Source organism: Mustela erminea, chromosome 20, assembly GCF_009829155.1.
Source record: "Mustela erminea isolate mMusErm1 chromosome 20, mMusErm1.Pri, whole genome shotgun sequence".
NCBI classification, from domain to species: domain Eukaryota; kingdom Metazoa; phylum Chordata; class Mammalia; order Carnivora; family Mustelidae; genus Mustela; species Mustela erminea.
Window position 1 is genome coordinate 28,514,012 of NC_045633.1, and position 23,635 is coordinate 28,537,646.

Genomic DNA, 23,635 nt, shown 5'->3' on the forward strand with positions numbered 1-23,635 from the left:
CGGAACTCGATCCCAGGACCCTGAGATCATGACCTGAGCCGAAGGCAATGGCCTAATCCACTGAGCCACCCAGGCGCCCCGGATAATGTTTTATTTTAGTTTTAGTTAGGGATTTTTTGTTTTCTTTCTTTTTTTTTTTTTTAAATTGAGGCTTCCAGTACCTGAAGTACACAGACCTTTACCACTCAAGACTCCGTGTGCGTTGTTGATACGAGGGTGTGGACCAGGACTTCGGCCAGTGAGGCCCAGGATGGCCCCTGTGGTGGGCAGCACTTGGGCCGAGCAGAAGGTGAGCTGAATAGCTTTGTTCAGGGGTGGAAAGAACCTAAAATTTCTCAACAATTTGTATATGCGTTATATGTTGAAATGATCATATTTGATGCACATTAATGGGTTAAATAAAGTATACCACTAAACATTGATTTCACTGATTTTTCTTTTTTAATGTGGCAGCTAGAACACTTCAAGTTACACCAGTGGCTGGTATGGAAAATTTCGAGCCCCCCAGGCCCCCTGGAGCCCCTGCCCCATCAGCACCTCCCCAGAGGTCACTTGCTGCAGTCATCCCAGACTAGCTTGGATTTTTTTTTTTTTTTAAAGATTTTATTTATTTATTCGACAGACAGAGATCACAGGTAGGCATAGAGGCAGGCAGAGAGAGAGAGAGAGTGAGAAACAGGCTTCCCGCTGAGTAGAGAGCCTGATGTGGGGCTCGATCCCAGGACCCTGGGATCAGACCTGAGCTGAAGGCAGAGGCTTCAACCCACTGAGCCACCCAGGCGCCCCACTTGGATTGTTTTTGAATTTAGGTAAATGGTGTCGCACAGCAAGAGGCATCTGTGTGATGGCGTACTCACGGGGAATTTACCAATTCAGACCCTGGATGGGACAAGGGGACCACAGCAGGGTCCTTGCCCTGGAGAGCCCACAAATGACAGAAATGATGCCCAGGGTCCCGGGGGTTGCAGAGGGGAAGGAGGGCCTGAGCCAGGCAAGGGTCCCATCCGGACTATATGGGGTTGAACTGTGGCTGCCCCCTCCCACCTCCAAATTTGTAACCACCTGGAACCTCAGAACATGAGGTTCTGCATTTGGAAGTAAAGTCTTCGCAGATGTCACCAGCTAGGGCTCCCGCACGAGGTGCTGGATTGTGAACAGCCCGAAATCCCATGGACGCGGTGTCTTTGTAGGGGAAAGGAGAGGGGATTCGTGTAGAGCGGGATGTGAGGATGGAGACCATGGGAAGGCAGGGAAGAGATGGAGCCACGCGGCCACAAGCCTAGGGCTGCTGGGGGCCACCAGAGGGTGCCTAAGTGGGGAGGATCCTCTCCCAGGGCCTCCCAAGCAAGCCCGATTTCTGGCTACTGGCCTCCAGAACCCTAAGGGAAGTCCTGTTGTTTTGAGCTGTGCGGCTTGAGGTACTTTTCTTTGGCGGCGCCAGGAAACTCATTTGTGGAGCAGGAGGGGAGGGAGCCTGGGCAGCCTCACCCACCCAGCCACAGAGGGGAAACTGAGGCCCTGGGAGCAAAAGAGTGAGAGCTGCTTGCGGAACCTGGGTTTGGGGCCCGGTCCTGACTCGCTGGACCTCCCCAGGCAAGTCAGTGCACCTCTCTGAGTAGCACTGTCCCCGAAGTGGCGCTGCTGGGGCTGGACAGGGACCCACCAAGCAGGACTGATAGCACAGTGGATGGTGGGGAGGAGGCGCTGTCCCTCAGAACCCCACAGGTGCCCTCAAGTGGCTCCCAGAGTGGTGTAGACGTGCTGAGAATCTCCTAAAACCACTGTGTGGTCAGAGCCTGCAGTGTCCTGGAACAGTGGCCTCGGAGACACTCCTTTATTGGGATTTTATGTTGGTTTTACCAATAACCCCAAGACTAGAACAGAGGCTATTTCTTGGGGATGCTGCTGCCCTCCGCCCCCCACGAGCCCCGCCAGACTGGGGGAGCTAAGGGGAGGGAAGGGGACTCTGCTGGCCCTTCCGACCTCCATCTTCCCACCTGGGGTGTGGGAAGCCCGGGACAGCGGGAGAGGAAGGGACAGAGGGGTCCCGCTCTGTTTCGGAGGCTCGTTCTGGAGGAGGGAAGCTGTGCAATATTACCACTGGCCATGACCCGAGGAGGCTTGAGGTCCCCAGGCGCCTATGTGGCCCTGCTCTCACTCCCCACTGCCAGCCCTGCTCACGGTGTCACTTCTGTCCCCAAAACAGAAACTGCTTTCTGGGCACATCCTCTGGGTTTTGCTTGGCTGGCCCTTGAGGCCCTCAGAATTGGGGCCTCTACCCCAGGTGTGGAGAGTCCCCTCCTGCGGGCTGCATTTCTTTCCCCAGCCTCTGCCCCAGGCTGGCTTCTCCTCACCATCTTCCTACAGGTGACAACGGGGGCAGCGCACACTCCTGCTCAGCGCCCCCATGGCTCCCCAGCGCTCTCAGGATAAACCCCGTGAGCACAGGCCTGCAGGTCTGGCCTCTGCAATTCTGTCACCTTCCTCTGCACCGCAGATCTAACCTAAGCTGGCCCCTCAACTCCTACTCCTCTGCTGACTCCAGACGATGCAACCCCTTTTCCAGAACACTCCCCCACCACCCTGTGGGGTCGGCAGCATTGCCTCCTTTTTACAAAACATGATCCCACTCGGAGGCTGTCTGTGCACTGACCTCTGTGTCTTTGGGCTCCCTTTTTCACTCCAGTGGTGTGTGTTTCTGTCTCCTCCCAGAAGGGCGCTGTCTCGTTTACTGGGTGACGCGGTAAGTCACGAAGTCAGGTGCGGCCGCCATTCAGCTCCCGACCCTGTGAATGAGACTCCTCCAGAGACCTCATTCCTATTCCATTCAAATTCGTATTTCCTTTAATCCTTTATTGTCTAGGCTACTTCGCACCGCATCCTTGGGGCTCGTCCGCGGTGTGTGCTTTTCTTTTTGACGGGTGAGTAATATTCCATTTATGGATGGACCACATTCTGTTTGTCCATCATCCATCGACAGACCCTTGGGTCGCTCCCACCTTTTGGCCAGTGGGAGTCACGTGGCTGTGAATATGGCCCCACAAATACAGAGTCCCCGCTTTCAATTCACTGGGTATAGACCCAGGGAGGAATTGCTGGATCACAAGGTCATTCTTTGGGGGTTGGTTTCAGAGAGGGGCACGTTTCACAACTTGGCCAAGAGAATTCAGGGAAGATGTGCTAGAGGGGTTGGGAAAGTGTTTCTCTCTCTCTCTTTCTCTTTTTAAGTAGGCTTCCTGCCCAACCTAGTGATTGAACTCACGACCCTGAGATGAAGAGTCACGTGCTCTAACAACACAACCAGCCAGAAGCCCCAGTATTTCTTTGATGTGCAAAGATAGTCCTCTGCAAAGAGCTGCTGGAATTGGGGAGTCTGGAGTCTGTGAACCTGGGTGGGAAATAATCGCGTGCTGATGGTCACTAACTGAGTTTAGCATTTCCCTCCTTTATGTAAGTGAGCAACAAACCCACCCAGGGCGCAGGTCTTGGTCACCAACAGTGTCACTGATGGCTTTAGCCCATGTTACTCTTCCTGGGGAAATTTCAGATTATCATTTAGACTCAAGTCATGGTAATTCTTGAATCCACCATGAGATATTATTTTTTAGTGTATCATTAAGAAGCACACATATTAGCATATCACATTTAAACAATATGTTGACAACTTTATTTATTTATTTTTTTAAGATTTATTTATTTATTTATTTGACAGAAAGAGATCACAAGTAGGCAGAGAGGCAGGCAGAGAGAGAGAGAGAGGAGGAAGCAGGCTCCCTGCTGAGCAATGAGCCCGAGGTGGGGCTTGATCCTAGGACACTAATGCTGGGATCATGACTGGAGTCGAAGGCAGAGGCTTTAACCCACTGAGCCACCCAGGCGCCCCTGACCTTATGTGTTTAAATCATGATGCCAAGAAGGAGTTTATCAGTTGTCAAAAGCCTAGTCTAGATAATGTTAGGAAAATGATGTGATGTTTGGAGCCCTGGTAGCCATTTTTTTACTCTGAGGTGCTCAGCCTGATGGCAAAGCTGACTCAATAAGAATAGCAGAGGAGTGGGGGAAGTTCCAGGGTCCTTTCCCAGCTATTACCAGAATTAACCAACCCTGGAAACTCCCCTCTTTGGGACTTCTTGTCTCTTGCCATTAACTAATGGATTCGTTGTTTGGTGAGCTAAGTCAGGGTTTTCTTTTTCTTTCTGTCTTCTCTTTTTAAAAAAAAAAAAGAAAAAGATTTTATTTATTTATTTGACAGAGATCATAGGAGGCAGAGAGAGAGAGGGAAGCGGGCTCTCCGCTGAGCAGAGAGCCCAAGCCGGCTCTCAGTGCCAGGACCCTGAGATCATGACCTCAGTCGAAGGCAGTTACTCAACCTTTGGAGCCACCCAGGCCTCCCTTTCTCTGTCAAATAAATAAATAAATAAATAAAATCTTTAAAAAAATCACAAGAAGGGAAAATACACCTAGCAAATCCACGTGTAAGTGGACACACACGGTTCAGACCCACGTTGCCCAGGGCAGGGCGAAGCAGGCAATGGCGGCAGCTCTGGAGACCTATGGGGAGGGTGTGAGTGAGTGGAGAGGGACCAGGAAGGGAAGCAGGACGGGGGCGCAGAGGCCAGACCATCAGGGACCCTGACGTGCTGGGCGCTGGGCCCTGGGGAGCCATGGGAGAGGTCTAAGTGAGAGGGGCCCCAGCACACTTGCCTTCTTAGAAGCCACTTGGGCTGTCCTGGTGGACACCTTGGGGGCAGCTGTACTAGGGAGACACGCTTGTGACCCTTGTCCCCCCGCTCCCCCGAGCATCAGGAATTGATCAGAACAGCGCGCGGGCCTCACTGAACCCGGGAAGACAGACTCCTTGTTCCTCGTAGCTGACCCGGATGGGCTGTGTCCAGGCCCCGGCAGCAGTGGATGGCTACCCCGTTTGGTAGAAGGTGCCGAGGCCAGAGACGGGCCCGTCCCACTGAGGTTTTGCAGCGCGGGTGGGGGGGAGCCCTAAGGGGCGCTGGCCCTTCGGGACAGGGGTGGGGCGGTGGCCCGCGCTAGGAGACCAAGGCTCGCCACCAGCCAGGGGCCTCTCCACGGCCAAGGAATCCAGGCCCACTCCTGGCAAGGATGTCTTGGCAGGAGTGAGGCTCTGCCCGGGGTGCTAATGCCCTCTTAATTAGCCAGGCTCTTGCCAGGCACCTGCCGCCGCAGCCTCACTCTGCGAAACACGCCTGGGCCTCAGGGCCAGAGCAGCATCTGCCCCCCTGGCAGGTGCGGCGTCCTGGCACCCCGAAAACGGCACATCCCTCCTTAAAGCTGGACTAGGGCCTTTTTCGTTCTCTCCAGGCCTCAGTGGCCCTGTCTGTAACCGGAAGGCGCAACAGCCAGAGACTGGCAGGGGTGTTGGCCAGGACGGGGTGAGGGGGCGATGGCCTCCTTGTGCCCGCCTTGGCTCTGTCCCCACAGTGCTGGGGGGCAGCCTGTGGCCTTGGATGGCACAGGGGTCCTGGAGTCCTGCCCTGGAGGGATGCAGGCCGTACCAGGCTGCCTCGAGGGGCCCCCTTCCACAGCAGAACAACGGAAGCCATTCACAGGCTCCGGCCTCCAGGCAGGTCATTTATGGAGGGCTGAGCCGGGGACATCTGGACGTCTGTGACGTGGACAGCGCCTCTGGCCCCTCACCGCCCCGGCCACACTCCCCTCCTTCTGAGGGACAGGAGGCCCAGTCCCCATCACGCAGCTCTGAGGATGCTGGCTCAGAGCTCCCAGGACAGCCTCAGGCCCTGCCCTTTTGCAGACGACAAACCAAAGCTTCAGGGGGGCTGTGATGAGCCAGAGGAGCCCCAAGCCCCGGTCTCTGGGTGATAGTCAAAGAGAAGCTTTGGGTGGGGGAGGGGTTGGGGGTGGCGTGTGAGGTCTCCAGGGACTCCCTGGGTCTGGTGTGAGGCTGCCAAGCTGGGTGTGAAGGGGGAGCCCCGGGGGAGAGGTGTGAGGAGGCTGGGGGCTGGGGGCTGGGAGGCTGGGGAGGCTGTAGTGCCTGGAAGGAAGGGGTGTGACCCCTGCTCAAGGCAAGAGGGGGAGCAGCCCCCCCGGGAGGGAGTACCCGGGAGTTTGGGTCCTCATACTATCACACCTAGCGGCGTGATTTGGATGTGTTCTTTTTTCCCCCCAAAAGTGATGGGTTTTTAAAATTGGGGTAAAATTTACATAACATACAACTTACTGTTTTACAGTATATACTTCTAGGGCGCCCGGGTTGTTCAGTCGGTTAAGCGTCCAGCTTCGGCTCAGGTGGTGATCTCAGAGTCCTGGGATCGAGTCCCGCATCGGGCTCACTGCTCAGTGGGGAGTCTGCTTCTCCCTCTCCCTCTGCCTGCTGCTCCCCCTTGCTGTGGTGGCTCTCTCTGTCAAAAAAATTAAAAAAAAAAAATTAAAAAAATATATACTTCTGGGGCACCTGGGTGGCTCAGTGGGTTAAAGCCTCTGCCTTCAGCTCAGGTTATGATCCCAGGATCCTGGGATCCAGCCCCGAGGCGGGCTCTCTGCTCAGCAGGGAGTCTGCTTCCTCCTCTCTCTCTGCCTGCCTCTCCTCCTACTTGTGATCTCCGTCTGTCAAATAAATAAATAAAATCTTAAAAAATATATATATATATGTATATATATATATTTCTGTAGTATTAACTACATGCACCAGCACCTGTCCCTAACTCCAGAGCATTTCTCTCACCCCAGAAGGAACCCTGCACCCATCAGGCAGTTCCTCCCCATCCCCCAGCAACCACCCATCTGCCTTCTGTAGGGTGTGTCCCTTCCTCTCATCTGGGAAACAGGGAAGACTCCCAGCTCATCAGAAGGTTAAAGCAGATAAAGTTCTCAGCACAATGCCTGGAGCTTTTATGAGAATGAATGCCTGCCTCCCCAACCAGACAGACCCTGTGCCCCACAAGGGCAGAGCCCAGCGAGAGGGTCCCCAGGAGCCGGTCAAGCTAGCACCCAGCTCTCAGGCTGGGGAAGATTCCTGCCTTGAGGACCCCTGGGGGCCTGGGGTGTAGGAGGCACTGGATAGCCTGGCTCACCTCAGGAAGGGGTAGAGGTGAGCCCACGACCAGTCCAGGCAGTCATTATCCCCGACCGAGCTGGGAGCGTCAGTCCTGTAGGAATTTCATGACTCTGCACATGCCCTAGTGTAAAGAGGTGGTATAGACAGCCCTGGAGACTAGGAGGGGGGGCTCTTTGGGAAGGGTCACCAAGGGATGGAAGCAAGATGCAGAGAAAGAAGCTGAAGCCAAGACAAATATGTAAACAAGGCCCTCAGAAATAAAGCTATGCATTTCCGTATCTAATATCTATCACTATCTTCTATCCATCTATCATCTGTCAACCTATGCATCTGTTTATCTACCTATCCATCTATCATCCATCTTTCTACCTATCATTTATCAATCTATCCATCCACCATCCATCCACCCCCTATCATCTATCCCTCCAACCATCTATCTTCCCATCTATCATCTATCAATCTATTTATTCATCCATACAACATCTATCTACCTATCTATCCATCTTCTTTCCCCTACCTACCATCCATCCATCTATCCACCCAACCACCCATCATCCATCATCTATCAACCTACCATCCATCCATCCATCTGTCCATCCATCCATCCATTCATCATCTATCAACCTACAGTCCATCCATCCATTCATCATTCATCAACCTACCATCCATCCATCCATCCATCCGCCCATCCATCCATCCACTTATCTCTCTATCAACCTACAGTCCATCCATCCATCCATTCATCATTCATCAACCTACCATCCATCCATCCATCCATCCGCCCATCCATCCATCCACTTATCTCTCTATCAACCTACAGTCCGTCCATCCATCCATCCATTCATCATTCATCAACCTACCATCCATCTATCCATCCATCCGTCCATCCATCCGTCCACCCATTCATCCACTTATCCATCTATCAACCTACCATCCATCCATCCATCCGCCCATCCATCCATCCACTTATCTCTCTATCAACCTACAGTCCATCCATCCATTCATCATTCATCAACCTACCATCCATCTATCCATCCATCCGTCCATCCATCCGTCCATCCATTCATCCACTTATCCATCTATCAACCTACCATCCATCCATCCATCCATCCGCCCATCCATCCATCCACTTATCTCTCTATCAACCTACAGTCCATCCATCCATCCATTCATCATTCATCAACCTACCATCCATCTATCCATCCATCCGTCCATCCATCCGTCCATCCATTCATCCACTTATCCATCTATCAACCTACAGTCCATCCATCCATCCATTCATCATCTATCAACCTACCATCCATCTATCCATCCATCCGTCCATCCATCCACTTATCCATCTATCAACCTACAGTCCATCCATCCATCCATTCATCATTCATCAACCTACCATCCATCTATCCATCCATCCGTCCATCCATCCACTTATCCATCTATCAACCTACAGTCCATCCATCCATCCATTCATCATTCATCAACCTACCATCCATCTATCCAACCATCCATCATCTCTGCACCTCTGTCTGCCTAACACATTTCCGAATCATCATAGAGAGGTCGGTGTGGTGGGCAGTGGTCGGAACACCGGGAGGGCAGCCCTCTCACACAGAGCTATGGCACAGGAGAAAAGAGGGCTTTACAACGTCTCCCAGGTTTTATTATTGTCATGAAAAATAACACATACGTAAAAAACACTGAAGCATGGCGCAGCCGCCTGTGCTCTCCCGGCCAGCGCAGAAATCACATTCCATCTATCCCACCGACCCCCCCCGCCGCCGCAACACACAACATTTTCTTGGAGGGGGGGCTGGGTATTTTATTTTTTATTTTTATTCTTGGTAGGTTTTTCCAAAGCCTTTTATTATGGAAATGTCCACAAACAGTTATTAAAGTAGAGACGATCATGCAGGGAGCCCTACGTATCCGCCACCCTGTCTGGAATATTGTAAGACAAACTCAGTTGTTCCTGCTGTTCCAAGTGCAGGACTTTCGGGAGGGAAGGTAAAGACATTTGGTTGCTGTTTCTAATAGGATGTTGTGCTGAGATTACGTCTCCCTCGGCATTTTTCTGAGAAACTCTGCAGGTGTCATTACTCCCATCTGACAGGCAAGGAAGCCGAGGCACCAGAGGGAAGTAAGTAATTCACTGAAGGTCCCGTGGCAAGTATGCATCAGAGCCAGGACGTGAGGGGCGTCAGGGTCTACTCCTTGACTTCTGTGCCAGGTGCACCTTGGGATCTCATCTCAGGAACCCCTGCTCGCCGTGGGTGGGCTCAGGGATCCCCCCCGAGGCTGCTCGGCTTGGGGAGAAGAGGTCTGGGTCTCCGTGGGTCAAGGTCCTCACCTGGGGAACTGGGTTTGGGGCCATCTGAGCAGCCCTTCCCAGTGGCCCCATTTCCCTCCCCCGATCAGGCACATGCCACAAGGTGGCCTGCCCAGGAGCCACTCAGGTCTGGTTCCCGCCACGTCCTCCTTCCAGGGCAGCTCAGGTGGCACCTGGGCTCCCATGGGGCCCGGGGACACAGTGACCGTGTTCCTGTCCTTCCCCTGCGGGACCTGAGGCAGGGTCTGCCGACAGCACCGTGTGACTGTGCTGGACACAGAGGTGCCCAGTGTAACCGAAACATGGGCCGGGAGAAGGCCAGTGGAGGGCACACGACATGGGGACAAAGCAGCAGGTGACTTTTGAAATGCTCTTTTGCTCAACTTGCCTGAGATTTTGTGCCTGTATTGGCTTCCCAATATAATTGATTATCATAATAAATATCTTTTTTTAAAAAAGATTTTATTTATTTATTTGACAGACAGAGATCACAAGTAGGCAGAGAGGCAGGCAGAGAGAGAGAGAGGAAGGGAAGCAGGCTCCCTGCTGAGCAGAGAGCCGGATGTGGGGTTCGATCCCAGGACCCTGGGATCATGACCTGAGCCGAAGGCAGAGGCTTAACCCACTGAGCCACCCAGGCGCCCCAGTAATAAATATCTTTTTTTTTTAAAGGTTTTATTTATTTATTTGACAGACAGAGATCACAAGTAGGCAGAGAGAGAGAGAGAGGAGGAAGCAGGCTCCCGCTGAGCAGAGAGCCCGATGCGGGGCTCGATCCCAGAACCCTGGGATCATGACCGGAGCTGAAGGCAGAGGCTTTAACCCGCTGAGCCACCCAGGCGCCCCAGTAATAAATATCTTTTAAAGCCAAGAAGCTTCCGGGTGCCTAGCTGGCTCCGTCAACAGAGGCATGCGACTCTCGATCTCAAGGTGGTGAGTTCGGGCCTCACGTTGGGTGTTGAGATTACTTATTTAAAAAAAAAAAGAGAGGCTTCCCTCTTACCCCATCCAAGGCTCTTTGGTCATGAGATCCAGACATGTGGTTGTTTGCCCACTCCATAGGACACCCTCGCTCCTGGCAGCTTCATTGGGCCAGGGCTTCCTCACTTCCAAATCTCCAGGCAAGCTAGTGCACGGCACATACATACCACCCGCATTGGCACTGGACAGAGGATGGAGTGAGCTCCCCATTACCAGAGGCATTCAAAGCAAGACTGGACAGCCTTCATTTTCTTACACGGTACACAGGGCATGGTCGGGCAAGGAGATGCACAAAAACATGCCGGTGTGTGGTTGAGGACTACACTGTTGGGAGGGGGGCCTGGCCAAAGCAAGGCATCCACCGCAACAATCCAAATGTCCATCCATACGGCGCCAGGTAAACAAACACAGCCCACAGTGCTGTGGAATGTTCTAGAACAGGAAAGAAGAACAAGGAAGCCGCTTTTGTACTGAAGCCCAAATGGCGTTAAGATAACCAAGTAAGAGGCAGCTGGCTGGCTCATTCCGGAGAGCACGCGCCTCTTGATCCCTGGGGTCATGAGTTTGAGTCCCATGGTGGTTGTCTTAAAAAAGAAAAAAAAAAAAGAATAAAAAGATACATCAAGTGACAGAAGAATAGCAAATAATGGAGAGAAGAATACAAAGGCAGTTGCTTGCCTTCATGTGAAGACAGGGACACATAAGTGACAAATTTAACTGCCGATGATGACAAGGGCCACCTTAAGTTTTTGATTATTTGAGTCATGAAACCTATTGTCTATTCAGGGAAAAAAAAAAAAAAGCAACTTAAATACTAGTAACTTAGTTCCACATCCATCGAAATTCACCCCAGTGCTTCCTATACTGACCCCAGTAACCCCAGCAACCTGCAGGCTCAATTTTGGTCACTGGGATTGTCCTTGTCCTGTGGGCAGGTCCCGGGGGGGCTTTCCTCTTCCTCCTACCTCTGCCCTTTGCAACATTCAATTTTAATTTATCCAACAAATAGGCACAAGGCTCTGAGTTCTGATGGATCCTAAAGGCTTCCCACGACTCTGCCTTCGCTTCACTGCAGGACTAGGGTCCTGGGGATTCCTGGGGACTCTGGGGGCCAGAGAAGATCCGTCTGTGTCCCCAGGATCCTCCTGTCCATGTTGTTAGTGAACAATAAAACAGCGATGTTTGCTGCGCACTGACCACATGCCAGGCACTGTCTCCTAGGTGCCTGATGAGCCACCAACTTTAGCTTCTACTGTCCTTCTCGGCATTTCTGCTGGTGCGGGTGCTGTCACCATGACCCCTTCAGAGAGGGCAAAGCTGAGAGCCAGAGATGTGCATTTGAACCCAGACTGTTGCAAACCCATCTGGACTCTGGACTTGTCAGTCTTTCTTTCTTTCTTTTTTTAAAAGATTTTATTTATTTATTTGTCAGAGAGAGAGAGAGAGAGCGAGCACAGGCAGAGTGGCAGGCAGAGACAGAGAGAGAAGCAGGCTCAAGGAGCCAGATGTGGGACTCGATCCCAGGACGCTGGGATCATGACCTGAGTGGAAGGCAGACGCTTAACCAACTGAGCCACCCAGGCTTCTCGACTTGCCAGTCTTTCTAGACTGGCATCGCCTGGGAAGAAGTGGACCCTCCCCCACCTCTGATCTGATTGAGGGGCAGGAGCCCTTCCTGGCCTCCAGGCTGTAGAGCTGTAGGAGGGACCTTTTGGCCAGAGCTGGGGCAGGGAACTGCAGACCAGAGGGAGGGGCCACCCATTCCTGATCCCAATAGGCGAGTCTCAGCATCCTCCAGTCCCCCTGCCAGCACCAAGCTGGGCAGCACACAGCCTTCTGGAAACGCCTACAACTATTCATCCGCCTTCCTTTGAGCCTTGGAGGAGGTTGGCCAGAGGTCTGGGATCTTTCTAATTAGATGCACGGCTTCCAGGGGACTGGAAGGGCTCCGGAGGGTGGACAGGAACAGTGTCTGAGCTCCATGCCCCCAGGGACACTGAGACCCTCCTGAGATGGGGGATTTGTATCTCTTCTACAACAATGGAAGCTCAGAGAGTTTAGGCAACTTGCCTGAAGTCACAGAGCCAGGGAGATCCTGGGTTTCAAGCCTAAGGGATAACCTAAAAATGAGAAATTTTTGATGTTCCGGGCTCTTGAGGGATGGGTTTCGTGGGGCAGGAGGATATGGTCACTGCCTGCCTGGGGTTCTAGGCCCTGCCATTTGGCCCCGAGACCTTGTGGGCAGCTTGTGGTCATGCTGGCATTCCACGAGCTTGCTTGGCATGTGGGGAATGTCCCAGCAAAAGTCCTGGCCTTAGAAAAGGGAAGTGTTCCTAGAAGGGGGAGGACGTGGCAGGGTGGCGGTGAAGGGCCTGCGGGGAGTGTCCCCTTCGAGGGAGAATGGTACAGTTGGGGTCCTGAAGGAGGAGGGCTTCGACCAGTTCAGCCACCTAGAAAGTGGGAGCCTGGGGGTACACATTGAAGGGCACACTGGTCCTGGAGCCCCCAGCCCGCCCACGCCCTTCAGACTGTGGGGCCAGGAGTGGGTCCCACCTCTGAGCAGCCCACCCCACCGCCAGAACCCTGAGACTTCTGCAACCCCAGAATGGGAACAGCAGTCTCTTGTCTCTGCCACTACCTTGAAGAACTAATTTGGGCCAGCTAGGCGGAATGCTTGGTCTGAGGGCAGGGTCTGGGTGGCCTGCAGGGAAGTGTCTTACAAGGCCTGAGCTGGGTGAGTTGGGGTCTGTGGGCCCTTCCCCCAGCTCCTGTCCAGCCCCACGCCTGTTTGGCTCACCCGCCCCTGCGCCGCGGGGGTGAGTGCACCCTCCCTCCTTTAAAGCTCTGCTTCTAAGGCCACCTCCTCCGAGCAGCCTCCGGTCCGCCCCCACCCAGTACAGATCTGTTCTGCGGTCTCTGCGGTCTCTGTCACAGCCTCAAACCCTTCCTCCCCGCTAGGCTTAGAACGGGGAGGACTCCGACCGGTCCCGAGCTCCGGGTGGGTCCTCAGGCTGCGGCGCTGCGGGGGTGGGACCCTGACACTGGGGGGCGCGAGCTGGGGGCGCTTCCGAGGGCGGCCGTGCAGAACCGGGGAACGCGGAGACCCCAGCAGCCATCCGCGCCCCTTGAGTCCCCGCGCCGCGCGCTCCCTGAGCCCCCTCCCCTGCCGAGCCCCGGGGCGGGGCGGGGGCGGGGCCCCGCGACGCTGACGTCACCGCGCCTAGAAAGGGGCCCGCGCGCCGCGGGCCGGCTTTGTGGAGCGCTGCGGAGGGTGCGCGCCGGGCCGCGGTCTCGAACAAAGGAGCAGGGCGCCGCCGCGGGGACCCGCCACCGACCTCCCGGGCCGCGCCGGGGCCCTCCCGCTCGCCGCCACCATGACCGCCAACGGCACTGCTGAGGCCGTGCAGATCCAGTTCGGCCTCATCAACTGCGGCAACAAGTACCTGACGGCAGAGGCGTTCGGGTTCAAGGTGAACGCGTCGGCCAGCAGCCTGAAGAAGAAGCAGATCTGGACGCTGGAGCAGCCGCCCGACGAGGCGGGCAGCGCGGCTGTGTGCCTGCGCAGCCACCTGGGCCGCTACCTGGCGGCGGACAAGGACGGCAATGTGACCTGCGAGCGCGAAGTGCCCGGCCCCGACTGCCGCTTTCTCATCGTGGCGCACGACGACGGCCGCTGGTCCCTGCAATCTGAGGTGCACCGGCGCTACTTCGGCGGCACCGAGGACCGCCTGTCGTGCTTCGCGCAGACCGTGTCGCCGGCTGAGAAGTGGAGCGTGCACATCGCCATGCACCCGCAGGTCAACATCTACAGCCTGACCCGCAAGCGCTACGCGCACCTGAGCGCGCGGCCGGCGGACGAGATCGCCGTGGACCGCGACGTGCCCTGGGGCGTCGACTCGCTCATCACGCTGGCCTTCCAGGACCAGCGCTACAGCGTGCAGACCGCTGACCACCGCTTCCTGCGCCACGACGGGCGCCTGGTGGCGCGCCCCGAGCCCGCCACTGGCTACACGCTAGAGTTCCGTTCCGGCAAGGTGGCCTTCCGCGACTGCGAGGGCCGCTACCTGGCGCCGTCGGGCCCCAGCGGCACGCTCAAGGCGGGCAAGGCCACCAAGGTGGGCAAGGACGAGCTCTTCGCCCTGGAGCAGAGCTGCGCTCAGGTCGTGCTGCAGGCGGCCAACGAGAGGAACGTGTCCACGCGCCAGGGTGAGTGGGGACGCCGCCCCCCTCCTCTCCCGGTCGGTGCACAAAGCGCACCCCACCCCCGTACCTCCGGACTCCCGCCCTTTCTCACCCGCGGCGCTGCTACAGTCCCTAGCGACGCCGGGTGCGCCCTCGCTAGGCGCGCTGGCCACCCCGCCTTGTCGCGGGACGTGCGCTCGGGCCCGGAGGAGGGGGCGAGGGGTGGGGCCATGCCCATCCTTGCGCGCCGCTGCACCCTCCTAGCCGGCGTTGGGGTTTCGGCTCCCTGGGTCCCCGCGTAGGCGCCGCCCTATGTGCCACCCACCGAACCCCCGCCTGGGACTCCCCTTGCGCGCGGGTTCCGCGGATCGCCCGGCGCAGCCCTGGGTTGGGGAGAACGCCCCTCCCCCCTTTCCTTGTGCCCCTCCCTAATCAGCCGGCCTGTAGCTCAGGGGCGGAGGCGAGGGTCGCTCTGCGAGCGGGGCTCACCCCCACCCCTCACGAACCTCCCAGCGCTTGCGGGGTGGGGGAGCCTTTGATCTCCGTAGGGTGCGCTTCCACCTTCCAGCCCTCCGGGCCTTTCTGTACCTCCACTTGCAGCCTCGAGGGGTCGGCCTCTGCTGGGGGGCTGTGTCCCGAGTGTCTGCCCTTCCCCCCCAGCCCCTCCTCCCGCGCCTGCCCCGCGCTCGAGGCCGCGGCCTTTGTGAGCAGGGGGGCGGGCTCCTCCAGAGGGCCCTCCCTCGCCCCCTTTGTCCTGCTCGGTCTCTGCAGATGGGAAAACCAGATGCGGAGGGGCGGGGGAAGGGATCGGTTTTCTGCGGGTCCCCCCTCCTGAGGACCCCCCGCGCCGTCTCCGGCCTAGTGCCCCGGTCCGGAGCTTTCCCTGGAGGTGGCCTCCCTCCTCGCGCCCCGGTCCTGGGACGGCGTGGCGCGGATGGCGCCCTGCCAGGCACCCCGCCCTGCGCCCGCAAGTCTCGTTCGGGTCTGTTGCGCTCTGCCCTGCGGGCGTTGGGAGGGCGGACTGAGCGTGAGCCCGGAGACCCTAGCCCGGCTCCCTCGGGAAGCCCCTTCCTTCCCTCGAGTGAACCCAACCCCAAGTGTCCCGTCCGGAACAATTGACTGCAACTCGCTTGGTCCTTTCCCGGGCCTCCCGCTGGCCTGGCCATTTCCTACCGGCCTGCGCGCCAGAAGTGAGCCCCTCTCTTTCCCTTCTTAGAGTCTCCCCCTGGGCGGATTCTCTTCCTTCTGGCGCCCTCGTTCCTCCTTTGGCAAGGAAGCCAGTTGATTCTTTGCAGCCGGAGGCCCCGCTGGAGAGACCTGTGGGGGTCCTGCTCAGCTGAATGGGAAGTTGGGCCCCAGCCTCTGGAGATGGCTGGATGGAAGCCCAATCAGTGTCGTGCTCCCGGTGGAGTGGACTTCCCTGCCTTCATCCTGAAGGCCACCCTCCTGACTGTGGGCGGGGTCTTGTGGAGCTGGGGCTTACAGCCCCCTGGCACTGGGGTCCGGTCTGATGGGGTAATGGCTGTTTTGTGCCTCAGTTTGCTGATTGATTTGGGCAGTATTGTCTCCGTTGGATGAGCCTGTTTGCCTGAGAGGTGAAGCCATTTGCTCAAGGTCACACAGCAAGTAAGCAACACAAAGAACTGGGTCTGTTTGATTACAGAATAGGCTCTTTTCTGACACCCCCCCCCCCACCACCACCAGGCCTCCCAGCCTCCAGGGCACAGTGGCCTCCCCCCTCCCCCCACAGTGTAGGTGGGGCAGGACTCCTCACCTGTTCAGCAAAACTTGAGCCTCTCCTACCAGGTGAGACATGGTCATTGGTGAACGAATGAGTATATGTGCCCGGACCTTCCCTTTTGTAGCTGATGTTCTTCTTGGGACATGATCAGCATCCCAGAGGTGTCACGCAGAGGCCTAGGTGTCCAGAAGGTACATCAAGATCTCAGATTAGACTGTGGGGTGGGGGAGACACTTCTGAAGAGGACCCTGGAGCTGACCTGAAGGATGAATACAAGGTGGCATGTATCAGGCATGTGGAACAGGGTTGCAGGCAAAAAAGACACAGCTTGTGTAAAGGCCCTGAGGCACGGAGGAGCAGAAAGCCCATTATGGCTGAGTAAGAGCCTGTGAGGTTGGTAGGTGGGACTGGAACCGCCAGTGGGGCCATAGGACCCACGGTGGGCACACCCCTGCAGGGAGGCCGCGTCCCTGCTGGGCTGCACCCAGTGCCTTCCTTGGGGAAGACGAGGAGGAGCGGGTGGACCTGGCCCTGAGGGTCAGGGATCTCATGACTTCCTCTTGAGGGGAAGAGCAGATCGAGTCTGGGCAGATGCCCTCTCCTCTTTATTAGCCCTTGCTGGAAGTGTCACTGTGTGATTCAGGCTGATGGGGCAGGGGGAGTCCGAAATTGGGCCAGAAGTGTTGGCTCATCTCTGAGTTTAAAGGTATGAAGAACTGGGGGAGGAGTCTTTGGGGGCTGAGATTGGGACTCTTTGGGCCTTGGATCTAGGGGTCCTCCTCTTGTTCTCATGTTAACTGACCCCAAGGCTTCCCGGTGGGATGGAAGCTGCTGTGTGGTTGGGGGCGTGTCTCAGAGGCCATTTTGGACAGGCCTGCGTGGCAGAGGAGGCGGTGTCTGTATTTCTGACACATGTTGGGAAAAGCCAGCCAGGGAGGAGGAGGCTTCTGGGCTTAGCTGGCGGGGGGATGTGAATCATGCCCACAGGCTTGCACAGGCCTGCCTGGCGGGGGTGCGGTGCTCCCTGCTGACACTGCAACCTGCTCTCTGGCCTCAGTTTCCCCATCTATAAAGGGCTGGCGTGGGCTCATTCTCTGAGCCAGGGTTTGTTTCTGGGAAGGGGGTCATCTCAGCCACGAGGGAGTGGGGTCCCGGTGTCCGGGGACTGATGTGCTAGGTGGGTGGAATCCGTCCATCCCAGGGCTTCAGAAATGGGGTAGCTGTGACCACGTCACTGGTGAGGGCCCTGGCTTGGGCAGGGATGAAGGATGGCAGGGTGGCTGGGTGAATGGCACTTCCCAGCCAGGTGGGGTGTCTTCCGCCCCCAGTACTCCTTGGAAGTCTTACCCGCCCTGGACGTCAGGCCCACATTTCCCACTTGGTCTCAGCCTCCTTGCCCTGGGGGTCCATGCTCAGGTTGCGCACTGTCCCAGCCACTCAGAGGCACTCAGAGGCCAGGCTTGGCTGGTCGCCTGAGAAGAGGGCTGGTCAGGCTGGGCTTTGCAGGATGTGTAAGAGCTCTCCCTAAGAGCCAGGGCATTTGAGGTCATCCTTGGGCAAGGTTGGAGGATGGATCTGAGGTGGTCACGTAGTAGAAAGAGGGCAGGGGGAGGGGAGGCCACAGAAGCTTCCAGGCTCCTTCCCCTAAACTGAATGGGGTGGTGGGGGTTGCCTCTTTTGGACCAGCCAGGGTAATTTGGGAACTGCCAAGGCTGAGGGGGATGGAATGTCCTCTCTGAGCCACCATAGGGAATAGCTCAGAGGCTTGGGACAGGAAAAGCCATGAGGCAGAGGGACAGACAGGGCGGGGGATGTTGGGGGGGGGGAGGCAGGAGATGAGCTTCTCCCAGCCCCGCATCTGCCTCTCCGGGGCTCCTACGGGCCTGTGACTCAGTGCCGCTGCTGCAGCTGATGAAAAGAAAAATCCCAAAGAAAACCCTGTTCCCATAGTAACCCAGCTCTAATTAGAGACTCCAAGGCCAAGTGGGGCCTTTCCCGTCTGGGCAGGGCCTTGGAGCCAGGAAGGGCCCTGCAGGATGTTGGGAAGAGGAGACACCCCCGACTCCCACCCCCGCTGCGGTACTTCTTCCTGTTGGGGTCCGAAGACCTGGTGTCAGCTTGATACTAGGGCCCTGAATCCTTCCACCCTCCTGGCAGAGTGGACAGACCCTTTCGATAGACTGGGAGACAGGCTGAGTGAGGGGAAGGCACTTTGGGTGCCCACTTTGGGCGGCACCCTGGCTGGCCCAAGTCATTCCATCAGATCCCGTCCAGGACTGGATACGGGCAGCGCATGGGGTCTGAGCAGCCCAGCAGATGGCCTTGGCTGTGTGGCCCTTGGGTGGGGCCTCCCTTTGTTTTAATGTGGGAAGAGCAGGTCAGTATGGATTTTTTGGAGCACAGGGCTGCCCCTGGCTAAGTCTCCCTGAGAAGGAGCCTCCTGACTCCTGCGTAACCTCTAGCTAGAGGTTGGACTTCTAATCCAGGTCCCTTTCCTCCTGCCTCTTTTGCCCTGTTTTCTGGAGATCCCCTTCTGTCCTGTCTGCCCGAGGAGGACGTAATCCTGTCTCTCCCCTCCTTCTGGTCAGCCAGCACACCCCACATTGGGCAGGTGGTACCAGGGGCTGGGGTGGGCTGGCTTATAGAGTGGGGCATGTCCACCAGCTTTTGGGGACTCTAGCCTCACGTTGTGCTCCCCAGAGTGGCCTTAGGATGGTCCTATTCTTTTTTTTTTTTTTTAAAGATTTTATTTATTTGACAGAGTGAGACCACAAGTAGGCAGAGAGGCAGGTAGAGAGAGAGAGGAGGAAGCAGGCTCCCCGACAAGCAGAGAGCCCAATGTGGGACTCGATCCTAGGACCCTGAGATCATGACCTGAGCTGAAGGTAGAGGCTTAATTAACCCACTGAGCCACCCAGGCGCCCAGGATGGTCCTATTTATTCTTGGTGGCTCAGCTACCCAGGGGGCCCAGTCCCTGTTGACCTTCATCGTCTCTGGGGGTGTGATGGTGGGTCTGGGTCACTGCCTGCCTCCTAGCAGTCAGCAGATCTTGAGATCAGGGCTAAGAGGGCCCAGCAGGCCTGGAGGCTTGAGCCCAAGGGGTTTTGAGAGGAGCTATTCAGGACCCTGGGTCTGCCAGTCCATAGAGAGAACACGGAGGTGGAGGCCGGAGTTTGCCCACTTCCCCTCCTGAGGCTTACCAGCACTTACCAGTTTCTCTCTGGGTGACCTTGGGCAAGGACATAGCACCTCTGGCTCATTCTCCTCCTTGAAGTGGAGGTGAAGGTCTCCACCCCCTGGTGCTGATGGGGGTTAAGACAGGCTCATACCCGGGCATCTGGGTGGCTCAGTGGGTTAAGCCGCTGCCTTCGGCTCAGGTCATAATCTCAGGGTCCTGGGATCGAGTCCCGAATCGGGCTCCCTGCTCAGCAGGGAGCCTGCTTCCCTCTCTCTCTCTCTGCCTGCCTCTCTGTCTACTGTGATCTCTCTCTGTCAAATAAATAAATAAAATCTTTAAAAAAAAAAAAAAGACAGGCTCATACCCTTCAGATCCTCCGCTTGGTGGTGGAGAACTACATGTGGGTTCTGGGCAGGGAACTGGGGCTCCCCCATCCGCCAGCTTCCATCTGCTTCTCTGAAGGGCCGCCTGCCACCTCCCACTGTGATCCCATCTTCCTAAAGGTGTCCAGACGCAAATGGTGACCCACTTTCGAGCCCCGAGACTGGATGGCCAGCAGAGTGGGTGGACGTCCCTGCTGTTGTGGTTCTTAGAACCCAGGCATTTGGGGAATGTGAATTTGTTCTGCTGGAACGAAATAGCCTATTTCCAGGTTGTTAGCTGGAAGAGGTTAACTACACAGGTGGGGCCCCAGAGATCAGCCGCTGGGCAGCAGCGCACGAGAGCGCAGAAGCCCCCTCTGTCACATCAGGTGATTTAGGGACAGGGAAATGTGTGTGAGCAGTGTTGCCTAGATCATTTGCAAATCGAGATCTGTGGCACGCGTGCCCTTGAGGTAGTGAAAATACGTGTGTCTGCACCCGGGAAACGGCGAGGAGGGTGTGTCCACCTCCTATTTGCAGTGTGTTCTGGGGGTGCGGGTGCGGTGGGCATGGGGGTATGTGTGACTCCCCCGCCCCTGAGAGAGAGAGAGCAAGGCCAGGCCGGGCAGAGGGAGAGGAGAGAGAATCTCAAGCAGACTCCAAGCTCAATGCGGAGACCCGGGACTTGATCTCATGACTCTCGACATTATGATCTGAGCCAAAATCAAGAGTCTCGCGCTTAAACTGCTGAGCCACCCCGGTGCTCCCGTGTGACTCCCTTTTTATGCATTTATGAGTTTTATAAATTTTCTGAAACGAGTGTGTGGTATTACGTTTCATTCCTAACTTTTACACACATATGGGAGCAGGAAGGATATAATCTATCGATTTCCCCCAAACGCGGTATTCTGCCGTCTAGCTCCATCTGTCCCTGTAGTCCCTGGTTTTGATTGTATTTAAAGCAAATCCCTGACATCAAGGCATTTCATCGCGAGATATTTGTGGGTCTCTGAAAGATGAGGCCATTTTCTTACATAACTAGTATATGATTAACAATAATTAATCCTTAGTAGTTAATCCCGGGCCACATTAAGATTCTCCCGATTGGTTCTAGAAGGTCTTTGTGCAGACGGTTTGTTGGAAGGTGTTCTAGCATCGGAGAAAATGATGTTGAGTGCGGGCGGAGTCGGCCGCCTGGGGTCCCGGGTCTTGCCCCCTGATGTGGAGGCCGAGGTGATGTGTGAGGGCAGGGCTATGGTTCGGGGTGGGGGTGGGGGACCCCGTGCCAGTCGGAAGTTCTCCCCGCAGGTATGGATCTGTCAGCCAATCAGGACGAGGAGACCGACCAAGAGACCTTCCAGCTGGAGATTGACCGTGACACCAAAAAGTGCGCCTTCCGCACCCACACGGGCAAGTACTGGACGCTGACAGCCACTGGGGGCGTGCAGTCCACAGCCTCCACCAAGTGAGTGTCCCACCACGCCCAGGCTGGCCCTTCCCGGGGGTCGGGGGACCGGGGACAGCCCCTCCTGACCCTTCCCGCCACCTCCAGGAACGCCAGCTGCTATTTCGACATCGAGTGGCGTGATCGGCGGATCACACTGCGTGCGTCCAATGGCAAGTTCGTGACGGCCAAGAAGAACGGGCAGCTGGCTGCCTCGGTGGAGACAGCAGGTAGCCACCTGTGGGTGCACCCCCGTCCCAGGTTCTCTGGGGGTTCTGCCCACCTCATCGCCGCTCACCAAACCGCCCCCTCCCCACGCCCCGGCCACCCCAGGGCTGACATGCTGGGCGACCCCAGACTCCTGCTCTCCCTCTCTGAGCCGCGCCTGGATCATCCCACTCACCGCCCTTCCCCTTTCCTGGGACAGGGGACTCGGAGCTCTTCCTCATGAAGCTCATCAACCGTCCCATCATTGTGTTCCGTGGGGAGCATGGCTTCATCGGCTGCCGCAAGGTCACGGGCACCCTGGATGCCAACCGCTCTAGCTATGATGTCTTCCAGCTGGAGTTCAATGACGGTGCCTACAACATCAAAGGTGGGTTCTGAGGGGTGGTAGCTCCAGGGGGGCGCAGGGGCCCGCGTGGCCACACAGGGATTGAAGCGCCCTTGTCCCACATTGGGGCTCAGCCTGGCCACCCTGTGACTTGGCTCTGGGGACAAACATCCTGTGGCCACCAGGCCCCTTCTTCTCTTCTCTTGTGTAGGAGGGAGGACCCACACCTACACACTCTTGTGTAGGGGGAGGAGGGCAGAGAGGGAAAGAGGATTCTGGGAACGGTGGACAGGGAAGGTGTCCCACACCTGAGTTATGGGACTTAAAGTCCTGGTGGGGGGAAAAGGCTCAGACCTCCATCCAGCAGGGGTGGGAGGCGTGGGTGGGCATCCCACAGAATGCACCCCAACTCCAGAGGCCCATGATGGCAGGGTGGGGAGCTGGCCAAGGGTGAGGCCTGATGGGTCTCGCTCCCCCAGACTCCACAGGCAAGTACTGGACAGTGGGCAGTGACTCGTCGGTCACCAGCAGCAGCGACACCCCCGTGGACTTCTTCTTCGAATTCTGTGACTACAACAAGGTGGCCATCAAGGTGGGCGGGCGCTACCTGAAGGGGGACCATGCGGGGGTCCTGAAGGCCTGCGCCGAGACCATCGAGCCAGCCACCCTCTGGGAGTACTAGCCGCCACCCAGCGTCCTGTCCCTGCCCTGCCCAGACCCTTCTGCTAATAACTCTCTTCTCCAGGCGGGCTCTGGCGTGGTGGCGAGCCCCTTGCCTTTCAAACTGGAAACCCAGAGAAAACGGTGCCCCCCCCACCTGTTGCCCCGTGCCTGGTCCTTGGAGGGATCTCAGACCCCTCTGTTCTCTCTTCTCTGCTATGGGCGAGGCTGGCAGCCCTTTCTTCTGACCTCAGATGACTCTGAGCCTTACTTCCCCAAAGTGGCCGAGGAGAGTGGGGGAGCTCGGAGGCCTTCCCGGGCCCCTGGGCCTGCTGGGGTAACTGGAATTTCCTGCCCCCTCCCAAGAGCCTCTGCCCGCCCCACTTCCCCGGAACTGGGTGCCTGCCCCCAGCCTATCACCCCGCCCCCACACGGCGCACCGCCCCTGCGTCAGGGGAAGGCCGCAGGAAGGGGAGGGGTGACACTGGCATGTACCCGCAGCTCGCCCCTCTGCACCCAGTGGGCCTGCCCACCGCACACCCCGTCCTGGCCTGACTGGAAGCAGAAAATGACCAAATCAGTATTTTTTTTTTTTTTTTTTAAACGAGGCATTATTGCTGGAGGTATGCAGGCCAGCCTGGTGGCAACCCTGAGTGATCTTCAAGGGGGTCTTGTGGGGGAATCTTGAAACCGCATCTCTGGGCATCGGTACCCTCCTTGTCTGCTAGCTGTGGGGGCGCACGGTGCTTTCCTGAATCTAGAACCTGTCCCCAACTCCTCGGGGGCCCTTGGCGGCCCCCCCTCCCTCCTGCCTGCCCAGGCTTGTGTCCCCATCTGGTTGGTGCTGAGCCCCTCACCGCCTCAGCCAGAGCCCCCGGTGTGATCGGTGCTCCCTGTCCGACTGGACTCCTCGGGTCTCGGGGTGGGATGAAGCTGGGCGTCGCCCTCCACCGGGAGCCCCACGGGGAGGCTCCAGGCCCCTGGCTCCCAGCCCTGCCCCTGCCAGCCCTGCTCCCCTCGACCAGTTCATCTCTGCCATGCATCTCACTCTGGGTGTCTTGGTCTTTTATTTTTTGTAAGTGTCATTTGTATAACTAAATGCCCATGATAGTAGCTTCAGACTGGAAAAGCAAAATAAAATAATGCGAGTGTGCAGCCCTCA

General features: G+C 56.9%; 1 protein-coding gene across 1 annotated transcript; it reads left to right on the forward strand.

The window, feature by feature from the left end:
• Positions 1-13,583: 13,583 nt before the first annotated feature.
• On the forward strand, positions 13,584-23,635 carry FSCN1 (fascin actin-bundling protein 1). The gene is made up of 5 exons (XM_032327886.1): positions 13,584-14,558; positions 21,125-21,281; positions 21,369-21,490; positions 21,688-21,855; positions 22,293-23,635. The coding sequence occupies exons 1-5, from the start codon at positions 13,727-13,729 to the stop codon at positions 22,493-22,495; spliced, it is 1,482 nt and encodes a 493-aa protein (XP_032183777.1). The 5' UTR covers positions 13,584-13,726; the 3' UTR covers positions 22,496-23,635.